The 15637-nt window shown below is 55.6% G+C and overlaps 6 protein-coding genes across 6 annotated transcripts; 3 read left to right on the top strand and 3 right to left on the bottom strand.

The window, feature by feature from the left end:
• Positions 1-618: 618 nt before the first annotated feature.
• TRIREDRAFT_21358 (uncharacterized protein) lies at positions 619-2056 on the top strand. Its single transcript, XM_006960939.1, has 3 exons — positions 619-695; positions 834-1195; positions 1297-2056. The coding sequence occupies exons 2-3, from the start codon at positions 969-971 to the stop codon at positions 1886-1888; spliced, it is 819 nt and encodes a 272-aa protein (XP_006961001.1). The 5' UTR covers positions 619-695; positions 834-968; the 3' UTR covers positions 1889-2056.
• An 809-nt stretch (positions 2057-2865) lies between these two features.
• On the top strand, positions 2866-4014 carry TRIREDRAFT_54961 (uncharacterized protein; the record flags this gene model as incomplete). The annotated part of the gene is made up of 2 exons (XM_006961376.1): positions 2866-3203; positions 3363-4014. 2 exons carry the CDS (start codon positions 2866-2868, stop codon positions 4012-4014), a joined length of 990 nt encoding a protein of 329 aa, XP_006961438.1.
• A 551-nt stretch (positions 4015-4565) lies between these two features.
• Positions 4566-4991, bottom strand: TRIREDRAFT_103252 (uncharacterized protein; the record flags this gene model as incomplete). Its single annotated transcript, XM_006961824.1, has 1 exon — positions 4566-4991. The coding sequence occupies one exon, from the start codon at positions 4989-4991 to the stop codon at positions 4566-4568; it is 426 nt and encodes a 141-aa protein (XP_006961886.1).
• A 653-nt stretch (positions 4992-5644) lies between these two features.
• TRIREDRAFT_74386 (uncharacterized protein) lies at positions 5645-6682 on the bottom strand. Its single transcript, XM_006961825.1, has 3 exons — positions 6405-6682; positions 5927-6285; positions 5645-5838 (listed from the first exon to the last, which is right to left on the bottom strand). Exons 1-3 carry the CDS (start codon positions 6495-6497, stop codon positions 5775-5777), a joined length of 516 nt encoding a protein of 171 aa, XP_006961887.1. The 5' UTR covers positions 6498-6682; the 3' UTR covers positions 5645-5774.
• A 1064-nt stretch (positions 6683-7746) lies between these two features.
• TRIREDRAFT_71441 (uncharacterized protein) lies at positions 7747-9171 on the top strand. The gene has a single exon (XM_006961377.1). The coding sequence runs from the start codon at positions 7963-7965 to the stop codon at positions 8983-8985; it is 1023 nt and encodes a 340-aa protein (XP_006961439.1). The 5' UTR covers positions 7747-7962; the 3' UTR covers positions 8986-9171.
• A 272-nt stretch (positions 9172-9443) lies between these two features.
• On the bottom strand, positions 9444-14048 carry TRIREDRAFT_44476 (uncharacterized protein). Its single transcript, XM_006961039.1, has 3 exons — positions 13830-14048; positions 12064-13757; positions 9444-12021 (listed from the first exon to the last, which is right to left on the bottom strand). The coding sequence occupies exons 1-3, from the start codon at positions 13938-13940 to the stop codon at positions 9663-9665; spliced, it is 4164 nt and encodes a 1387-aa protein (XP_006961101.1). The 5' UTR covers positions 13941-14048; the 3' UTR covers positions 9444-9662.
• Positions 14049-15637: the final 1589 nt, after the last annotated feature.

A 15637-nucleotide genomic window follows, 5' to 3' on the forward strand; every position in this document is an offset into this window, starting at 1 on the left:
ATGCGTCGCCCTACCAACCCGGAACCTGCAGTGGACGTTGTGGTTGCAGGTACCTACTGGATCAAGACTCGTTCTAAGCGTGTGCCATGTATGCAATTGTGGTCATCAGTCTGTACCGTGTTCTACGGGCACCGAATGTTGTAGGTAATAAAAGCTGTCTAGTATCAATCCATGCATTTCGCTGTGTATGATTGTTTGTCTACATGTACGTACGTATCATCAAAGTCTCTCATGCCCTCCATTTCATCATCATCATCGCCAGTGCCCTTCGAGGTCCAAAGCCCAAAGCCTCCAGCGCTGTCTGGTGTGACGCCGCTAGAGAAATCCCCTAGACAGCCCTGGCCTTAACCTTGGGCAAGCTGCCTCGACTACAGCCGACCAGCCACTGGAAGGCCCCCCTGTAACGATGCGGGCCAATACGCCAACCCCCCAACCGGTGCACTGAACTTCTGCCACTCACACACACTTACTAACCTGTGTACCTACCTAAACGTCAGCTATCTTATCAACCCCTGCTCGTTTTCATCTCGTCCAGTTGCTCTGCTCTCACGAACAGTAGCCATGCACACATAAACAACATCGGGGCATCACAAGCTCGACGGCCGCCCTGGCCACTGTTACTCCTCCGTACTAACCCGGTGAATCTGCGCGACGCTCGCAGTGATCCTCTAGCAGCTTCTCGAGGCCTTGGGTAGGTATGTCTAAACACGTCTCCCGTTCAGCCTTCTCATGATTTTCCCCGTCTCTTCTGCCCTTAGATGCGCCTCGCCTGCTGTAATATTCGGTGCACTACATACAAACTTGAGCTCGGCCCAGCTTACACGCCGCATCAGAAACCCAACCAGACACGAGCAGACAGACCTGCTTCACCGCCAGCTCGTCGAGCCCTTTGCGCGACACTCCGCCCACAAGTATCGGCTCCCTTTACCTTCTACCCTCACCATCCAGGCTCGCAATTCCTCAGCATCATGTCGAGCCTAGCCAGGGCGACCACGCCCGTCAAGCAAACCGCGCCGGCGGCGGCGACTGAGAGTCCCGGCACCTGGCGCCACCCTCGACTCGACGAAATCACAAGGCGGCGCGATGCCACAAACTTTTCCGAAAAGAACGTGCGGCGGATCGCCTATAACATTGTCGCCCTGCTGGCCATGTGGTCGCTACAGCTGCTGGCCAAGTTCAACGTGGACGCGCAAATGTGAGAGATCCCGGAAAATGGGGGCGAACGCTGTGGCTCGCGGCGCATTGAACGTTGACTGGACTTGTTCTCTAATGCCAAATGAAACATCATATATATAGGTTTCCCAAATCTGTACGACTATACCTCGGCTGGGCATGGTTCGTCGCCCAGCTCATCCCATTCATCCAAATCGGCATGGCCTGCCTGCCACTCATCCGACCCAAAGACGAGCTCGCCGACATCCCGTTGACGGCTACCCAGCGCAAACTGCTGGGCCTCAACCCGTCGGTCACAGCACCTACCCCCGACGTCAACATCAGCACCCCGCCGCGATACTCGCGAACTCCGTCCATCGCAGGCTCGGTGGGAAGCAGGGCCAGCTTCCCCAACTCTCCCTTGGAGGGACGGGGCGACCCCGTGTCCAGCGCTCTTTCTCAGAGCTTCAGCGGCTCCGTCTCCCAGTTCTCCCCCATAGGGAGCCCTCTGCTCCAGAGCGTTAATGGCGCGGGCCACAGGAGGTCATCCTTTGGGGCGCCAGGCTCCTTTGGCAATTCCTTCAATGGCTCCTTTGGCGCGAGCACCTCGTCAACCCTCCTCCCCGACCCTGCCTCACCGAGCCCTTCAGCAGGCAAGAGGACAAGCATCGGGCTCAACAGCAAGTGGCTGTACGAGAAGGGTAGGAGGTCTTCTGGCAGCACTTGGGTCCATTGATATGGATGGGGGAGATAGGGCTTGGGGAAGCCAAAACCGGTATCTTTTCCGAGGAGATGCCTGCTCCCTATCCCAAGGCTCGATTAGGTATATCGAGCCAGAGGCAAGGAGTTGGTCCTCTCTCCCTTGGGTTGGCACGTAAAAGGCAGCAGGTGTATCAAAGCGTGTCTCTTTGATAACGTACGTTACACTATGGTAGTTGAGAGCATTGGTTTCTGGGTATATGACTGCTTGCTATTACTGTGCTTTGCGAGATTAGACGTGTCTTGCCTGTAGGTACACATCGCTCAGGCGTTTACAAGACCCCAGAGGGGGAAACCAGCGGCCAATCGATCAATGCTAAACTCCCCTCTCAATTTTCCAGATTGTAGAAACGCAAGCACAGACCCTCCTCAGTCTAGTTCTGCAACAATTCTGAAATTGAAAATCAAAATGTATTGCGTTGACCAAGAACTGCCAAAAGAGCGCCAAAAACACAAAAAGCACAAAAAGAGCAAAAAGAGATGCGCGAACCGGGACTCGAACCCGGGTCGCATGCTTGGGAAGCATGCATGCTAACCGCTACACTATTCGCGCTGATGATGTAATAGGCTTGAGTAGAGCTCTTCAGTCAAGCCTCATATAGGATAGCCGCAAGCTAGAGCTACCAAATCGTCGCATCATCCATACCCCAAACTTGCTAGGTAGGTAGGTTGCTCTCCCACCTTTGACCCCTCCATCGTCTTCTCTACCAGTAGGTATCTCATCACCACAAGGTATGTAGCTCCAAGACACCCACTCCTCCTCTCCCGTAAGTAGCTACAACTAAGATCATCTGGCTAGGTACCTTACCTACCCTCAAGGCCTCCTCTTGCTACAACAACCAACACTCAAGGCGCCCAAAAAGACAAACTCCTCCTCCATCACTCGCCCAGTCTCAACCCGATCAAAGAAAGCTGCGCCCGCCCCGCGCGCGCCCCTCATCAAAGTCGCCAACAATGGCCAACAAAGTCGAACGCATCGTCGCCCGGCTGCAGGAAAAGATTGCCGAGGGCGACTACTACGAAGCGCAGCAGCAGACGCGCGTCGCCGCCTCGCGCTACATCAAGGCCCAGAACTGGCCCGCGGCCATCGACGTGCTCTACAGCGTCGCGCAGTCGCTGCTCAAGGCCGCGCAGGGCGGCAGCGGCGGCGACCTCTGCGTCATGATGGTCGACGTCTACAAGCAGGCCGAGCTCAGGCCTGACGCTACCAGCAAGGGCCGGCTGCTGACGTGCCTGCGGCTGTTTGACCCCGCGGAGCCGACGAGGAAGAAGTTTATCGCCGAGAGCATGGGGTGAGTAGTTTGGTCATCCCTTTTCGCTCGTTGTTGTTGTTGTTGTTGTGTATATGGAAGAAAAGAAAAATGGCGGATCTCTCTCTTTTTGGGGGAGGTTATACGCTACGAGATGCTGAGGAGAATGTGCTGACTTGTTGAATGCTTTTTTTTCCAAAGATGGTCGTCCAAGTTTGGCGAGTACCCTGCCGGCGACCCCGAGCTGCACCACGTCGCCGGATCACTATACGCAGAGGAGCACGAGACGTACGAGGCAGAACGACACCTGATATTGGGGACCAAGGACTCTCCAGAAGTGCTCCTCAAGATGGAATATGCCTGGTACAGAGAAGGCGACGCCCACCTGGCACCGCACTTTGCCGCGCGGGCCATCCTCCCCTACCTCCTCGTCGGCAACGTCCGCGCCGCCAACACCTGCTACCGCCTCTTCATCAGCGCCCTCACAACCGACAACCCGTCCCTCGGCGTGCAGGACGTCTCCAGCGCCACGTGCGACGCCCGCATCTTCCCCAGCCTGCCGCTGCTCAACTTCCTGGGCCTGCTGCTCCTGGCCATCCAGCGGGGGGCTCCCGAGGTCTACAAGGGCCTGGTGTCCAAGTACGCGACGCAGATTGACGAGGCCGAGGCGTGGGCGGAGCCCCTGGAGATGATTGGCGAGATGTACTTTGGCATCGCAAAGCCGCGACAGAGCAACCCCCTGATGGACATGATGAGCGGGCTGTTTGGCGGAGGAGGCGCCGCGCCGCCGCCGCAGACACGGCGGCCGGGTTTGCGTGGAGCGGAAGCTCCCGCTGCTGAAGGACTAGACTAGTAGGCTTGCTGCGGTATCGTCAACTCAGAATCATCCTGTAATCTTCTCTTCCGAACAACCTCCTCCTCCTCTTCTTTCTTCTCATACCTTGCATCTTCAGTAGCGACGAATAGAGTTCAGTCATGTATCATAGACACACGGCGTAGGCGGGCACATCAAATTAAGGTAGTAAAAGGGGGGTTGAAGGGGGATGAGTAGCTCGAGCGCTGACATCTCGATGCTCAAGCCAGGCGTGGCTGCTCTTCCGCCTCGAACATCCAGTTGTCCTCAGCCAAGGCGCTGACCTTGTTCCTATTGCTCTCACGCACAGCCTCTAGCAGGGCTGGAAGAGGGACCGAGTCAGCTAAAGTGTCAGTTCCAAAGTCGTTTGTATGTGAAAGTAGTAAAAAAAATAGCATTGGCATCATTGCTCACCCTCTGTTGGATGGACCACGGAGCTGTGGCTTATTCGATACAGTCGAATGGCCTCTGCCAAACGCTGCTTCTCCCCTAGAACGCACCAAGAGGAAACCAAGAGTCAGCCATCATGATCAATTTGCCCAAGTGCAACGTCATCCCAAGCCTCGACCGCAAAACTCAATGGAGGTGTAGTAGGGATCCTCACTCTCATTCTCCTCCTGCATCTCCAGCGCCTGCAACTCATCCTCATCATCCACCACCAGCGGCGGCGGATTAGCCACCTCGGGATCCCCGTTCTTGTCGCGCACCACCAGGTCCAACGACGATGACGACGACGGTTCGCGCCTCCTCTGCTGCCGCTGCGTGTCGACGTCCATGCGCATGCTTTCCGGCTCGTGTGCTGAAGAAATAGGTGTTGTTGTTGTCGTTGTTGTGCCGGCGTTTGGCCGCTTCATGAAGTGGTTCCGGAAGAGGCTCGTCTTGTTGCCGTTGTTTGCTGGGGTGCTGCTGGTGCTGCTGCTCGCGGTGGCGAGGCCGGAGCTTCTTGTTGTGCGGGAGGAGCCGTTGGGGGCATTCATGGCTGGGGTTTTAGATATTGATGCCGGTATTGTTATGGCTTAGAGGGTGAGAGGTTTGGTTTGCGAGTTGTACTGTTTGATGGCGTTACGGTTGAGATGCGGCTATGACAATGGTTTGAATGAATAAAAGAGGAGAGAGAGAGCCGGGAAGAGTGTGATTTGCCACGGGTAAAATGCCGTATAGACTGTAGATGCACTGGGGATTGTTGATGCGTTCAAGTTGTTGTTGTTCAGGGAGATGAGGAAGATGGATTGCTGTTGGATGGGGACTGCAAAGTACTACTAGAGACGGCGCCTGTGGTGGGCGGGCGCTAGCAGTGACAACTCCCTGCGACTGCGGTTGACATACACCTCGAATGCGTCTCAGGTCCTGCCACGCCCACAGCCCACGGCCGTGTCATTATCCGGAGTTGACATATAGCGAATTACCATAACATCTGGTTCTTTAAGCAGATAGGAGTCTCAAGGCGGTACGCTACGGGGCTCAAATACAAATCAATAAACCTGGTCATACCATGTACACAGGGCTCAAGTCCAGTTCACACATCAGCTGACGGTTGCGACCCAAACGAGAAACAGAGGCTTAAATCATCACCAACTGCGTGCTCTGATAAAAAGAAACAGCATGTGCGAGCGTTTGCGCGCGTGTGCTAAAGGACAAAACAAGTCAAGGAAAAACCAAACCGGCCCCAAGAGTCCCAAGTTACGCCCGTGATCCAAAGACATACGCCGACAACACTCGCTCTCCCCCTTTTTTGCGCGCAGTTACAGGCTCCAAGTCAGTTACAGTGAGAGGTTGTAGGAGTATTCGTCCTCCATGTTTTGGCTAATCCACAAGACGACGGAGCTGTACACGCGATTATCATTAGTTTACCAAAGAACTCTTTCTTCCGCTGGTGGATAAATCATAATGGCGGGACGAATTCTGCGCATACCTGAAGCCTACCAGGGCGTTGCTGACGAGATTCTCAATGCCCATGCTCAGGGCCGGCATACCGACGCCGGGAACCACAAACTTGAGCACAAAGACGGTGACGCCTCCGGCCATGCCGCCGGCAAGGGCCGCGAACCCGAGGAACAAGACGACGCGGGCCTTCCATGCGACGCCGGAGCCGCTGTAGCTGAAGGAGTCGGCGCTGAGGCGCTGCTTCTCGACCGAGTTGATGATGAGCATGCCGAGGCTGGAGAAGATGAGCGGCAGCCAGTCGACGAATTTGACGTGGACGTTGGATCCGTTCTTGGCCGACTTGGACCAGACGGCGGAGTCGAGCATGACATAGAAGGCGAGGGAGAACTGCGAAACGGGGGAGGCGCATACGTCAGCTGGGGTTCTATGATCGAGAGGAGCACGCCAATGTCGAGAAGTTCGCTCGGGCAGTGGTCAGATGGCGGTAGACGTGGAGGTGCACTCACCAGAGCTCCGGCACCGTAGACGCCAGCGTTCCGGGCCCAGATGCTGTTGAGCCACTCGGGCTTCCTGAACTTCCAAAGACGCTCCTCCTCCATGATTTTTCCGGTCGGTCGAGTCGCGGTGACTGAGAGTCGAGGAGTTTGGGGGGTGTTGATGGAAGTATTTAGGGGGAAAAGAGCGAATATGCGAGGAGACGGGCGACAAGGTGTAGCTGGTTGCTCGCAAGGCTGAAGGTCAAAGGTTGAGGATTGAACGAGGTCTTTTGGTTTGGTCGGCTTGGTGATGACGCTTCTGCGGAGCGCTTGGATCTGGCGGTAGCGCAGAGGCTAGAGGATGAGCCAACGTCAGAGTCACGTGCGCTGGCCTGGGATGAGACGAAGTCTGATTTTATACGGGGGACTTGTGCCTCAACTACCTACATACAGCAGGAGGAGGGTTGTGACTTGCTGAAGAGGCAGGAAAGAGAAGAAGAAAAAACAAGGAAAAATCACTTGATCATGTAAATGCTTTGTAGCTAGCTCGATCTTATTTGAGATGTTAAGAATAAGTCTGTCGCTGTAACAATTGAGATGACTCTCACAAGACTGAAAGAAGCTTCCTTCTTGGTCAGTGTGGAGATGCAATACGAAGGTACTAGTATGTAGTATCGTCCCAAGACGGGGCCCTTTAATCAACTGGGAACATACATGCATGCACTCTGTACTAGTATGCACAACACACGAGTCCGCTTCAGAAAGGACTTGATTGCAAGCTGTAGATATCCGGACTATTACTGCGAATTCCATTGATCATACCACAACCAGATATATATCTACCTGCTCAGGTTCAATCAGACAACTTCACGGGAATACACGCAAAATAAAAAAAGATGGACAGTTCTTACACGAATCCAACGCACTGTCCATCAGCCGCTAAACCCTCAATACGAGCTCCCCTCCAGCGCCGCCCTCAGCCTCTCCCGCCCTGCAACCGCTCCTCATTGGCACTGCAATCCAACGCCCGTACAGTGCGCAACGCCCGCTCATCTGCCCTCCAGCTCCCAGCCGCCTACAAACCTCTCTGATCGCTGGCGCTGTTGGCCGGGCTGCATGGCCTAAAAGGAGGTCAAAACACCACCTGCAGCCTCTGCATCTCCCGTTTTCTCACTTCAATCCATCCATCTCCGCCGGTCCACCAACTCCTCGCCAACTCCGGCCTCGACCGCGATCGCTTTGCACGCATCGCGTCGCGTCGCATCGATCGCCATTGCGCTTTCACATGGAATAAACCAGTCTTTTGCCTGCGACACTCGTTCCGACAGTCATTTGCTGGTTTCGTTCGAACTCGCGCGCGATTCAAAGCCTTCCGTTTTCGTCTTGTTTCACTCTTGAGCAAAAAAAAAAAAAAGGCGACGACTCCCTCCTACACCTACGACGACCTCCTCTTCCACGCTCGTTTCGAATCCGCTTCAGCACTTTCGCAGCCGCTCTTCTCGATACGCACCCCGTTGCGCCCCTCGTTTGATCCAGGCTACAACATCACACATATCGATCCTGATATATAATACCTCGACAGCCAACCATGCGGGCCTCCAACCTCCTCTCGACGCTGGCAGCAGTCGCTGTCCTGGCCACTCCCATCCTGGCCCAGAACAACAAGGCCAACAACAACAACAACAAGTCCGAAACCACCACCACCACCAACAAGCCCACGTCCACGTCCACGCCCACGCCTACGTCCTCAAAGACAACATCACCCAGCAGCGCCGGGAGCATCGCCAGCACCGACGACGACTCAGGCCCGACCGGCCTCCCGACCCTGACCCGCGGCGGCGCCGTCCCGACATATCCTCCGCCAACCGTGCCGCCGACCAAGAACGCGCCCTTCATGCAGCACTCCAACGCCCCCGACGGCACCGTCTTCATCGCCGTGGGCGCCATCCTCGGCGCCTTTGGCCTCGGCGTCCTGCTCTGGCGCATCATCGTCAGCTTCCTGCTGCACCGCTCCGTCCGCCGCGCCGCCCTCGCCCAGCACGAGGCCAACAGCAAGGCCGGCTTCCCGGCGCCTCCCGCCCCCTTCTACAAGTACTCGGACCAGGCCTCGCCCGCGCCTCCTCCCGCCGGCGGCGGCGGCGGCGGCCGCGGCACCCGCCGCACCAACCGCAACACCATGACGCCCTCCGCCGCCCCCAGCCAGTCCAACCTCTTCTTCTCGCCCACCGCCGCAGGGTCCAACGTCCCCGGCGGCCGCGGCTCGACCTTTTTGCCCTCGGGCTTCTACGCGGCCGGCAACTCGTCGCCCGGCGGCGGCGGCCAGCAGGGCCCTTCCATCAGCCTCACGAACCTGCGCCCGGACTCGATGAGCTACCCCAACGGCTCCAGGGGCTCGCTCATGGGGCCCTCGCCCCCGGACTCGCCTCACTTCTCGCCCCGCAGGGACATGAGCAGCAGCTCCGTCAACCTCAACTCCCGTCAGCCGGGCCAGCGGGCTCCCAGTGCTTACCTCGAGGACTTGCTCGCCGACGAGCCCGGAAGCCTTCCTCCGCCCCAGATGCCGCCCAGCTCTGGTCCGAGGGGCAGTGGTAGTCCTCGCCAGCGGTATTAGCCCTGGATCTCTGTTTGGGAAGAAAAAATGTCTTCTTAATAATTTTGTCTTTGGTGGGCGCGTATCTTTGTCCTTTCTACTCTTGTTCTTAATTATCCAAAGAACACTTTTTCTGTGATTCTTTCCAAAGATATGGGGTGTTCTTTTATTGGCGTCAAATGATGAGCAGTGTATGAATCTTACTTTACTTTTACTTCGTTTCGTTCCGCCTTGTTCGCTGGGTCATTGACTTTTTGAGAACTATGCAAGTGAAAATTGACTGGGACAGGGAATTGTAAGGGCTTTCTTCATTTTGGTCTTCGCGCCTGATCTCGTCTCACTTCACAACATGCCAATCTTTTGGCCAACCAAGACTTACGGCCGCGAAGTGTTTGGCTGATTTGAATGTATTTGGCGAAGCTCCATTTTGCCTTTCAACAGAGACAGTACCATCACTTTTCTAGCCCTTTGCCCTCCCCCTTTCTATTAGATATAGATATGAATAAACAGAGAAAATTCGTAAAAAACATATGATTCAATGTAACTTGCACTTTTTGTGGAAATGCTTCGAATGAGCACTCTCATGCAGGAAACCTCCAAGGATCTTCTCACGTTGAGAAGGCATCATCGTATCCAATACGTGAAGGAGTCATTCAACATCAGAAAGGAAAATGGGGGGGTATAACATCAGGATCCTCTCATGAGCTGGTGGCAGCAGCAGCAGCAGCAGTCAGCTGATCCAGCTCCAGCTTCGCACTCTCAATGTCCTCAACGCGAATGCCGCTCCTGTCGCACATGCCCCGGAAGATGCCGTCCTCCTTCTTCCACAGCTCCAGGGGCGTGTCCAGCTCGGCGATGCGGCCGGCGTCCATGACGCAGATGCGGTCGTAGCCAATGATGGTGCGCAGGCGATGGGCAATGCAGAGCAGGGTCTTGCCCTTGAACCCGGTGGCCATGGTCCGCTGGATCTTGTCGTCCGTCTCCATGTCGACGCTGGACGTGGCTTCGTCACAGACAATGATTCGAGAGCCACGCACGAGGGCGCGCGCAAGAGCCATGAGCTGACGCTGGCCGAGTGAAAAGTTGAGTCCATCTTCTTCCACGACGCTGTCGAGATGAATGCGTGAGGGGTCCGTCTTGCGGTCCTCCATGTTGGCGTCTGCAGGGACAAGATCAGCCTGTCGAAGAGCGGACCAGAGCTCCAGGTCGGTGTGCTCGTTGAAGGGATCAAGGTTGCTGCGAACAGTACCCTGGAACAGGGTTGGGTCTTGGGGAATAATGGCAAGCCGGGACCGTAGGTCGAACAAGCCAATGGTAGCAATGTTGATGCCGTCAATGGTGATGGAGCCTCCCGAAATCTCGACAAGACGGAACAGGGTGCTCATGATGGAGCTCTTTCCAGCACCAGTACGGCCGACGATGCCGATGCGCTCTCCGCCCCTGATGTGGATGGAAAGGCCCTTCAGCACAAGCGGCAGGTTCTCTCGGTAGCGCATCTCGACATTGTCAAAGACAATCTCTCCCTTTTCGGGCCAGGATTCGCGAACATCAACAGTGTGCAGAGGAGCCTCCTCTTCAAGTTCGTTGCCGTAGTAGCGGAGACGCTCGACCGCGTTCATGCCGTTCTCAACTTCGGCCAACTGGCGGATAGAGAACTGCAGCATCTGTACAATGGACAGAATGTAGCTGAGGACCAGACCGCCGATGGAAGGGTTGACGCTGAATCGTGAGGTGACAACAAGGATACCAACGGTAAACACAAGGAGGTTACCAATTAGATCTAGCCGAAGAGACAGCCAGCGCTGGTTGGAAAAGGTGAGGAAGTAAGCGCCATCCATCTCGTCAATGGCATCGCGAAGATCCTTGATGAATCGGGACTTGAGCCCGTAAGCACGGATCGAAGCCACACCCGTAAGACCTTCGCCAAACTTGGCAAAGACGGTAGATCGGAGGACCGACTCGAACCGCTTGACCTCGCGGGCCGACGCGCGATAGTACGACGCGGCGCCGATGAACAAGAAGTACAGAGGCACAAGGGCGACGGCGAACCAGTGGAAGTAGGCAATGATGAGGGCAAACACGGCAGTGCACATGCAGAGCGTGAAGAAGTACATCCGGATGGCGTCCGTCAGGTTGTTGTCCATGACGTCGACATCACGGGAGAAGCGGTTCGTGATGCGGCCCAGCGGCGTCGTGTCGAAGAAGGACATGGGCGCACGCAAGACTCGGAACATTGCTTCGCGGAGCATCACCTTACTGGCGGTCGTTCCCAGGATAGACAGCAGGACGGAGAAAAGGAACATGAGCACCGCCTGGAGAGCACCGAGTCCGGCGTAGATGCCGATGTACTGGCCCGTTGACAAGCCAAACTTGTCCGAGGTCCAGTACGAGAGCCACAAGCTGGTCATGATGTTGGCACCCTGCGAAAGGATGAGAATGAAGATGACCAGGGGAGCATTCAGCAGAGTACCGGAGGCGCGGACATATGCGCCATACACGGACCAAGGCACGCTGGAATTGGCCTTTTCTTCCTGCTGCATGAGAGCCGCGCCCTTCTTGTTCTTCTTGTTCTTGCGTGCCTCGGCGGTCTCACTCAGAGTCAGCTGCTTCAACTTGTCGTCGTCTTCCTCTTCATCACCTTCCTCCTCCTTCTTTTCAACGGCGGTCGTCTCCATCAGCTCTTGGAAACCCTTGTGGTCTCGCATCAGGTTCTCAAACGTGTCAACAGCTTGGATCTTGCCGCCATCCATCCAGACGATCCTGTCGCAACGCGACAGAACCCAGAGCTGGTGAGTAGCGAGGATACGGCACTTGTCCTTAAGCAGGCCCAAGATGGCATTGTCGAAAATGTGGCGACCAACATGGGCGTCGACGGCACTGAGAGGATCGTCCATGAGGACAATGTCGGCGTTGAAGTAGATGGCTCGTGCAATGTTGAGACGCTGCTTCTGACCTCCAGAGATTGTGATACCGCGTTCACCGATTTCAGTCAGGTCGCCGTTGGGGAGCATGTCGAGATCAGCTTGAAGGGCACAACTGTCAAGAACCTCTGTTAGTCTTGGAATTGATAGCGAAAAGGGAGAAAAACCGCAAACTCACGCTCGAATAACCTCCTTATACCAATCCTGGTCCATGTCTTTGCCAAAGATAATATTGTTCTGTAGCGAAGTGTTCTGAATCCAAGCATACTGAGGACAGAAAGCCCGGGAGGCACCAAAGATGACTTCACCACTTGTCTTGCGCATGTCACCGGCCAGGGCAGCAAGCAAAGAACTCTTGCCGCTACCGACAGTGCCAATGACAGCGATCAGTTCGTTGCGACCGGCCTGCAGATTCAAATCTTGCAGCTTGAAGGGTTCCCGCTCCTCTACCAGAGTACTAGCAGAGTCATCGCCAGATGCAGACGGAGCAGTCTCCTTTGGAGCCTCGACCTTCTTGGCAGCCTTTTTGCCCTTGCCAGCATCAGCCTTGTCGGCCTCCTTGGTAGGTGTTCTCTCCCAAGTGAAAGAGGCATGCTTGAGTTCGATGGCATGCTCTGCCTCAGGGTCGAAGACAACGTCCTCTTCTTGTTCTTCTTCAAGCAGGAATTGCTCGATTCGCTGCAGAGAAGACCAGGCATCGATCACCTGGCCGAGGACAAGAGGCAACAAGTTGAGAGGGATTCGTAGGCCATTGAACAGAGCCAGCGAAGAAAAGATCTCGGCTGGTGCTAAGCCGTGGTTGGTCAGGGAGTAAGTGATGAAAGCCAGCATCGAGGCAAAAATGGGCATGGACATGCTGACAGCATTGATCGCATTGCGGATGGCAAGCAAGACCTGAATGGAGTAGATCTCCTTGGAGCGGATCTCGGCCAGACGGTCGATAAAGGCCTTCTCCCAGCCAAAGTACTTGACGAACCGGACGGACTGTAAGATCTCCTGAGTGAGGGATACTCTCTGGTCGGTAATCTTGTTAATGGCCTTTCTTCGACGGAGTAGTGATTGAATGGCTCTAGTGATGAGCGGAACACCGATGACGAGGAGTCCAAAACCGGCCAGGGCGCTGTACGTCAGGTTGATCAAAAGCAGGACCAGGGTGATGATGCAAGCGACAGGCGAAGTCCAGGTCATGTGTAAAAGGGCCGAAGCTTGATCAACGCGATAGGTATCGACACTCATCAAGTTGGTGATGCGTCCATTGCTCCAACCTGAGCCATCATGCCCCGGGGCGCCCTTCTCGCCCTTCTTCTTGTCCTTTTCTCCGTCCTTGCCCTTGCCCTTGCCCTGACTCTTGTCACTCTCCTCTTGTTCGCTCGCTTCTGGCACAGCAGCCTCCTTGATGCCGCCAGCCTTGGCACGACCGGATATCACCATGGATTTCTCGTAAATCATGCTGATGAGGACGGCACGACTTTGGCCACCCATCATCATGCCTCGGTAGATGAAGTGGCTGATGCACACGCTCTGTACGATCTGCATAAGGGTAACGCCAATGGCCAAACCGAGACCACGTCCGATGTGAGGAGCAGGAGCGTCGCTGACATGAGCTATGTATGCATCGGTTGCAAACTGGATCAGGTAACGGAGAACAAACGGAGAGAGAACCTGCATCACCGTGGCGATGAGCGAGCAGAAACCGCCGAGCCAAAACTCGAATTTGAAGCTTTCGTGCAAGGCCCCAAGCAGAGGCCGCTTCTGTCCATTCTTTACCCGTCTCTGAAAGGCCTCCCTCACTCTGAGGGTCATAGGCTCTGCTGCTCTGTCCGGATTGACGAGCCAGATGTCCTGTTTGTCCAGCTGGCGCTTATATCCGGTCTGCGAAACATGAGTCTAGTTAGCTCACACAACTCGTAGCATATATCGATCTAACCGAGGTCACAATCTCACCGTCATGAGAGGGTTCATCCAGTAGAACGTGAGTCTGCTGAAGAACCCGGCCTGGTACTCCCGGGAGACTATACGCTCCTTGGGAATCTCTGGTATGCCGCCCCAGCGCATGGGGTTGATCCGCTTATACCAGCGCAACTTCGGCTGTTGCACCACCGCAGCAGTTGTAGCTACACTGGCATCAGTTGCATGGCTCTTAGTTGCTCGCAGCGCCTCCTTGGGCGAATCCTCTTCCTGGTCGGACCTGGATTCGACTCTTTCAATTCCATCGCCATTCTTCTCGCCCACGTGGGCAGCCTTTTCACTGTCGAGTCCATCACTGTGGTCCTCTGAGGCTGATTGAATGCTGATCGCGCTGGTCCCTGGAACAGCTATTGACGCCTGTGTCTCTTTCTCGGCCTCGGGGTCTGCCATAGTTTTGAAAGGCCTCGGCGTACTGCCCGAGGTCGCGGCCACTTAGACCAGAGGCAGCAGATGTTGTCTCGCTCAGCAAAGCGGGTGGCGCCACGGGGATCTTCTAGTCGACTGTGGAGGCTACCGGGGAGAGTCTTGGCCCTGGGCTCCCCGGTCAAACGAGATGCAGCGTCGAAGGAGAATCTTGGGTGTATAAGCCCAGAGATACGCAGCTGTTGCCGGAATAGAGGAAAATCAAGAAATCAACGGATCAATTTCACGACAGAAGGGACAAACTCGACAGAGGCGACAGCGAGCTGAAGTGACCTGGCGCGCATCGAAACCAACCCAACCGGGGCAGCAAACGCTTATAAACGAGAGGAGCGATAGCTCGCCATCCATGCATGTCCGGAGTGGATATTAACGAGCAGCCAGTACGGCGAATTCTTAGTTCCCGTTTGTAAAACTACAGAGACAGGGTGTTAGGCATTGCAATGGGAGCAACGACACAAAACCCGTTTCTGGATCCCGCTCCACATGGGTTCCAGCATGCAGTGCGCCGACATCAAGAGCAGGGGGGCGACACTGGAACAACTGGGCTAAACAAGCAGGTCGGCGTCTCTGAAATCCGGTGCCTGCGTAGGCCAATTGCCTTGTGGTTGAATTGGTGGTGGTGCTGGTGGTGGTGGGTGGCGCACACGAGCGTTGAGGCGATGGAACAGAGTTGCCAGTCGGCGAATCGAAAATAACCAGTTCACAAAAGGGCGCTCAACTGGTATGCTTCCCATTGGCTGCGTTGAGGACCAAGGCAGCCATGATGAATCATGTCGTATGAGTCGTCGACGTTCCGCAAACGAACAACGTTCAGTCTCGGGCCACATTTTGGGGGAAAATGCTTGGGCAGTCTCAAAGCCCATCCTGAGCCTGCAGGGCAGGATCACATCGTACACCAGAAGGCTTCATCACAGGCTATCCTGCAGTATCAACGGCGGTCGTCCCCGTCAAAAGGGGTTCGATGCCGATGTTCCGTAGGCACTCCTCACCGTCTTGTGAGGCCGGACGAATCATGCGGCGATGGACCAGACAGTTGGCATGAGCCTTGCAGACGCTGCCGGCATTCAATGCAGTCGCACGACAAGTGGTGAACGTCAGAGAAAGCTGGTTAGCGGTGCCGAAGCGGTGCCGTAGTCCAGGAGAACTGACCCGGAGATAATAGCCTTCGGGGCACTTTTGCAGCCTTTGCAGCCTCTGCATGCCACTAGACCCCAAAAGATGCTCTCCTCATGGGCACGACAATGACGGGATCCGCGACTCAGATCGGACTCCGTACCCGTAGGCGTCCACCTTGGCGCACCTGAGCCGTTCCCACAAGCGGTCGGTGGCTGAACGCCAACGTGCGGTTTAGTTTGTAAGCA

The sequence above is a fragment of the Trichoderma reesei genome (assembly GCF_000167675.1).
Source record: "Trichoderma reesei QM6a unplaced genomic scaffold TRIREscaffold_1, whole genome shotgun sequence".
Taxonomy (NCBI): Eukaryota; Fungi; Ascomycota; class Sordariomycetes; order Hypocreales; family Hypocreaceae; genus Trichoderma; species Trichoderma reesei.

Excerpts from the sequence above, each read along its gene's own strand:
- TRIREDRAFT_21358 (XM_006960939.1), top strand. The coding sequence starts at position 969 with ATGTCGAGCCTAGCCAGGGCGACCACGCCCGTCAAGCAAACCGCGCCG. Across the intron at positions 1,196-1,296 it reads TTCAACGTGGACGCGCAAAT|GTTTCCCAAATCTGTACGAC; the intron begins GTGAGAGATCCC and ends TCATATATATAG.
- TRIREDRAFT_74386 (XM_006961825.1), bottom strand. The coding sequence starts at position 6,497 with ATGGAGGAGGAGCGTCTTTGGAAGTTCAGGAAGCCCGAGTGGCTCAAC. Across the intron at positions 6,286-6,404 it reads TCTACGGTGCCGGAGCTCTG|TTCTCCCTCGCCTTCTATGT; the intron begins GTGAGTGCACCT and ends CCCGTTTCGCAG. Across the intron at positions 5,839-5,926 it reads AACGCCCTGGTAGGCTTCAG|CTCCGTCGTCTTGTGGATTA; the intron begins GTATGCGCAGAA and ends TCGCGTGTACAG.
- TRIREDRAFT_71441 (XM_006961377.1), top strand. The coding sequence starts at position 7,963 with ATGCGGGCCTCCAACCTCCTCTCGACGCTGGCAGCAGTCGCTGTCCTG.
- TRIREDRAFT_44476 (XM_006961039.1), bottom strand. The coding sequence starts at position 13,940 with ATGCGCTGGGGCGGCATACCAGAGATTCCCAAGGAGCGTATAGTCTCC. Across the intron at positions 13,758-13,829 it reads GGATGAACCCTCTCATGACG|ACCGGATATAAGCGCCAGCT; the intron begins GTGAGATTGTGA and ends CATGTTTCGCAG. Across the intron at positions 12,022-12,063 it reads TATAAGGAGGTTATTCGAGC|ACTAACAGAGGTTCTTGACA; the intron begins GTGAGTTTGCGG and ends ATCAATTCCAAG.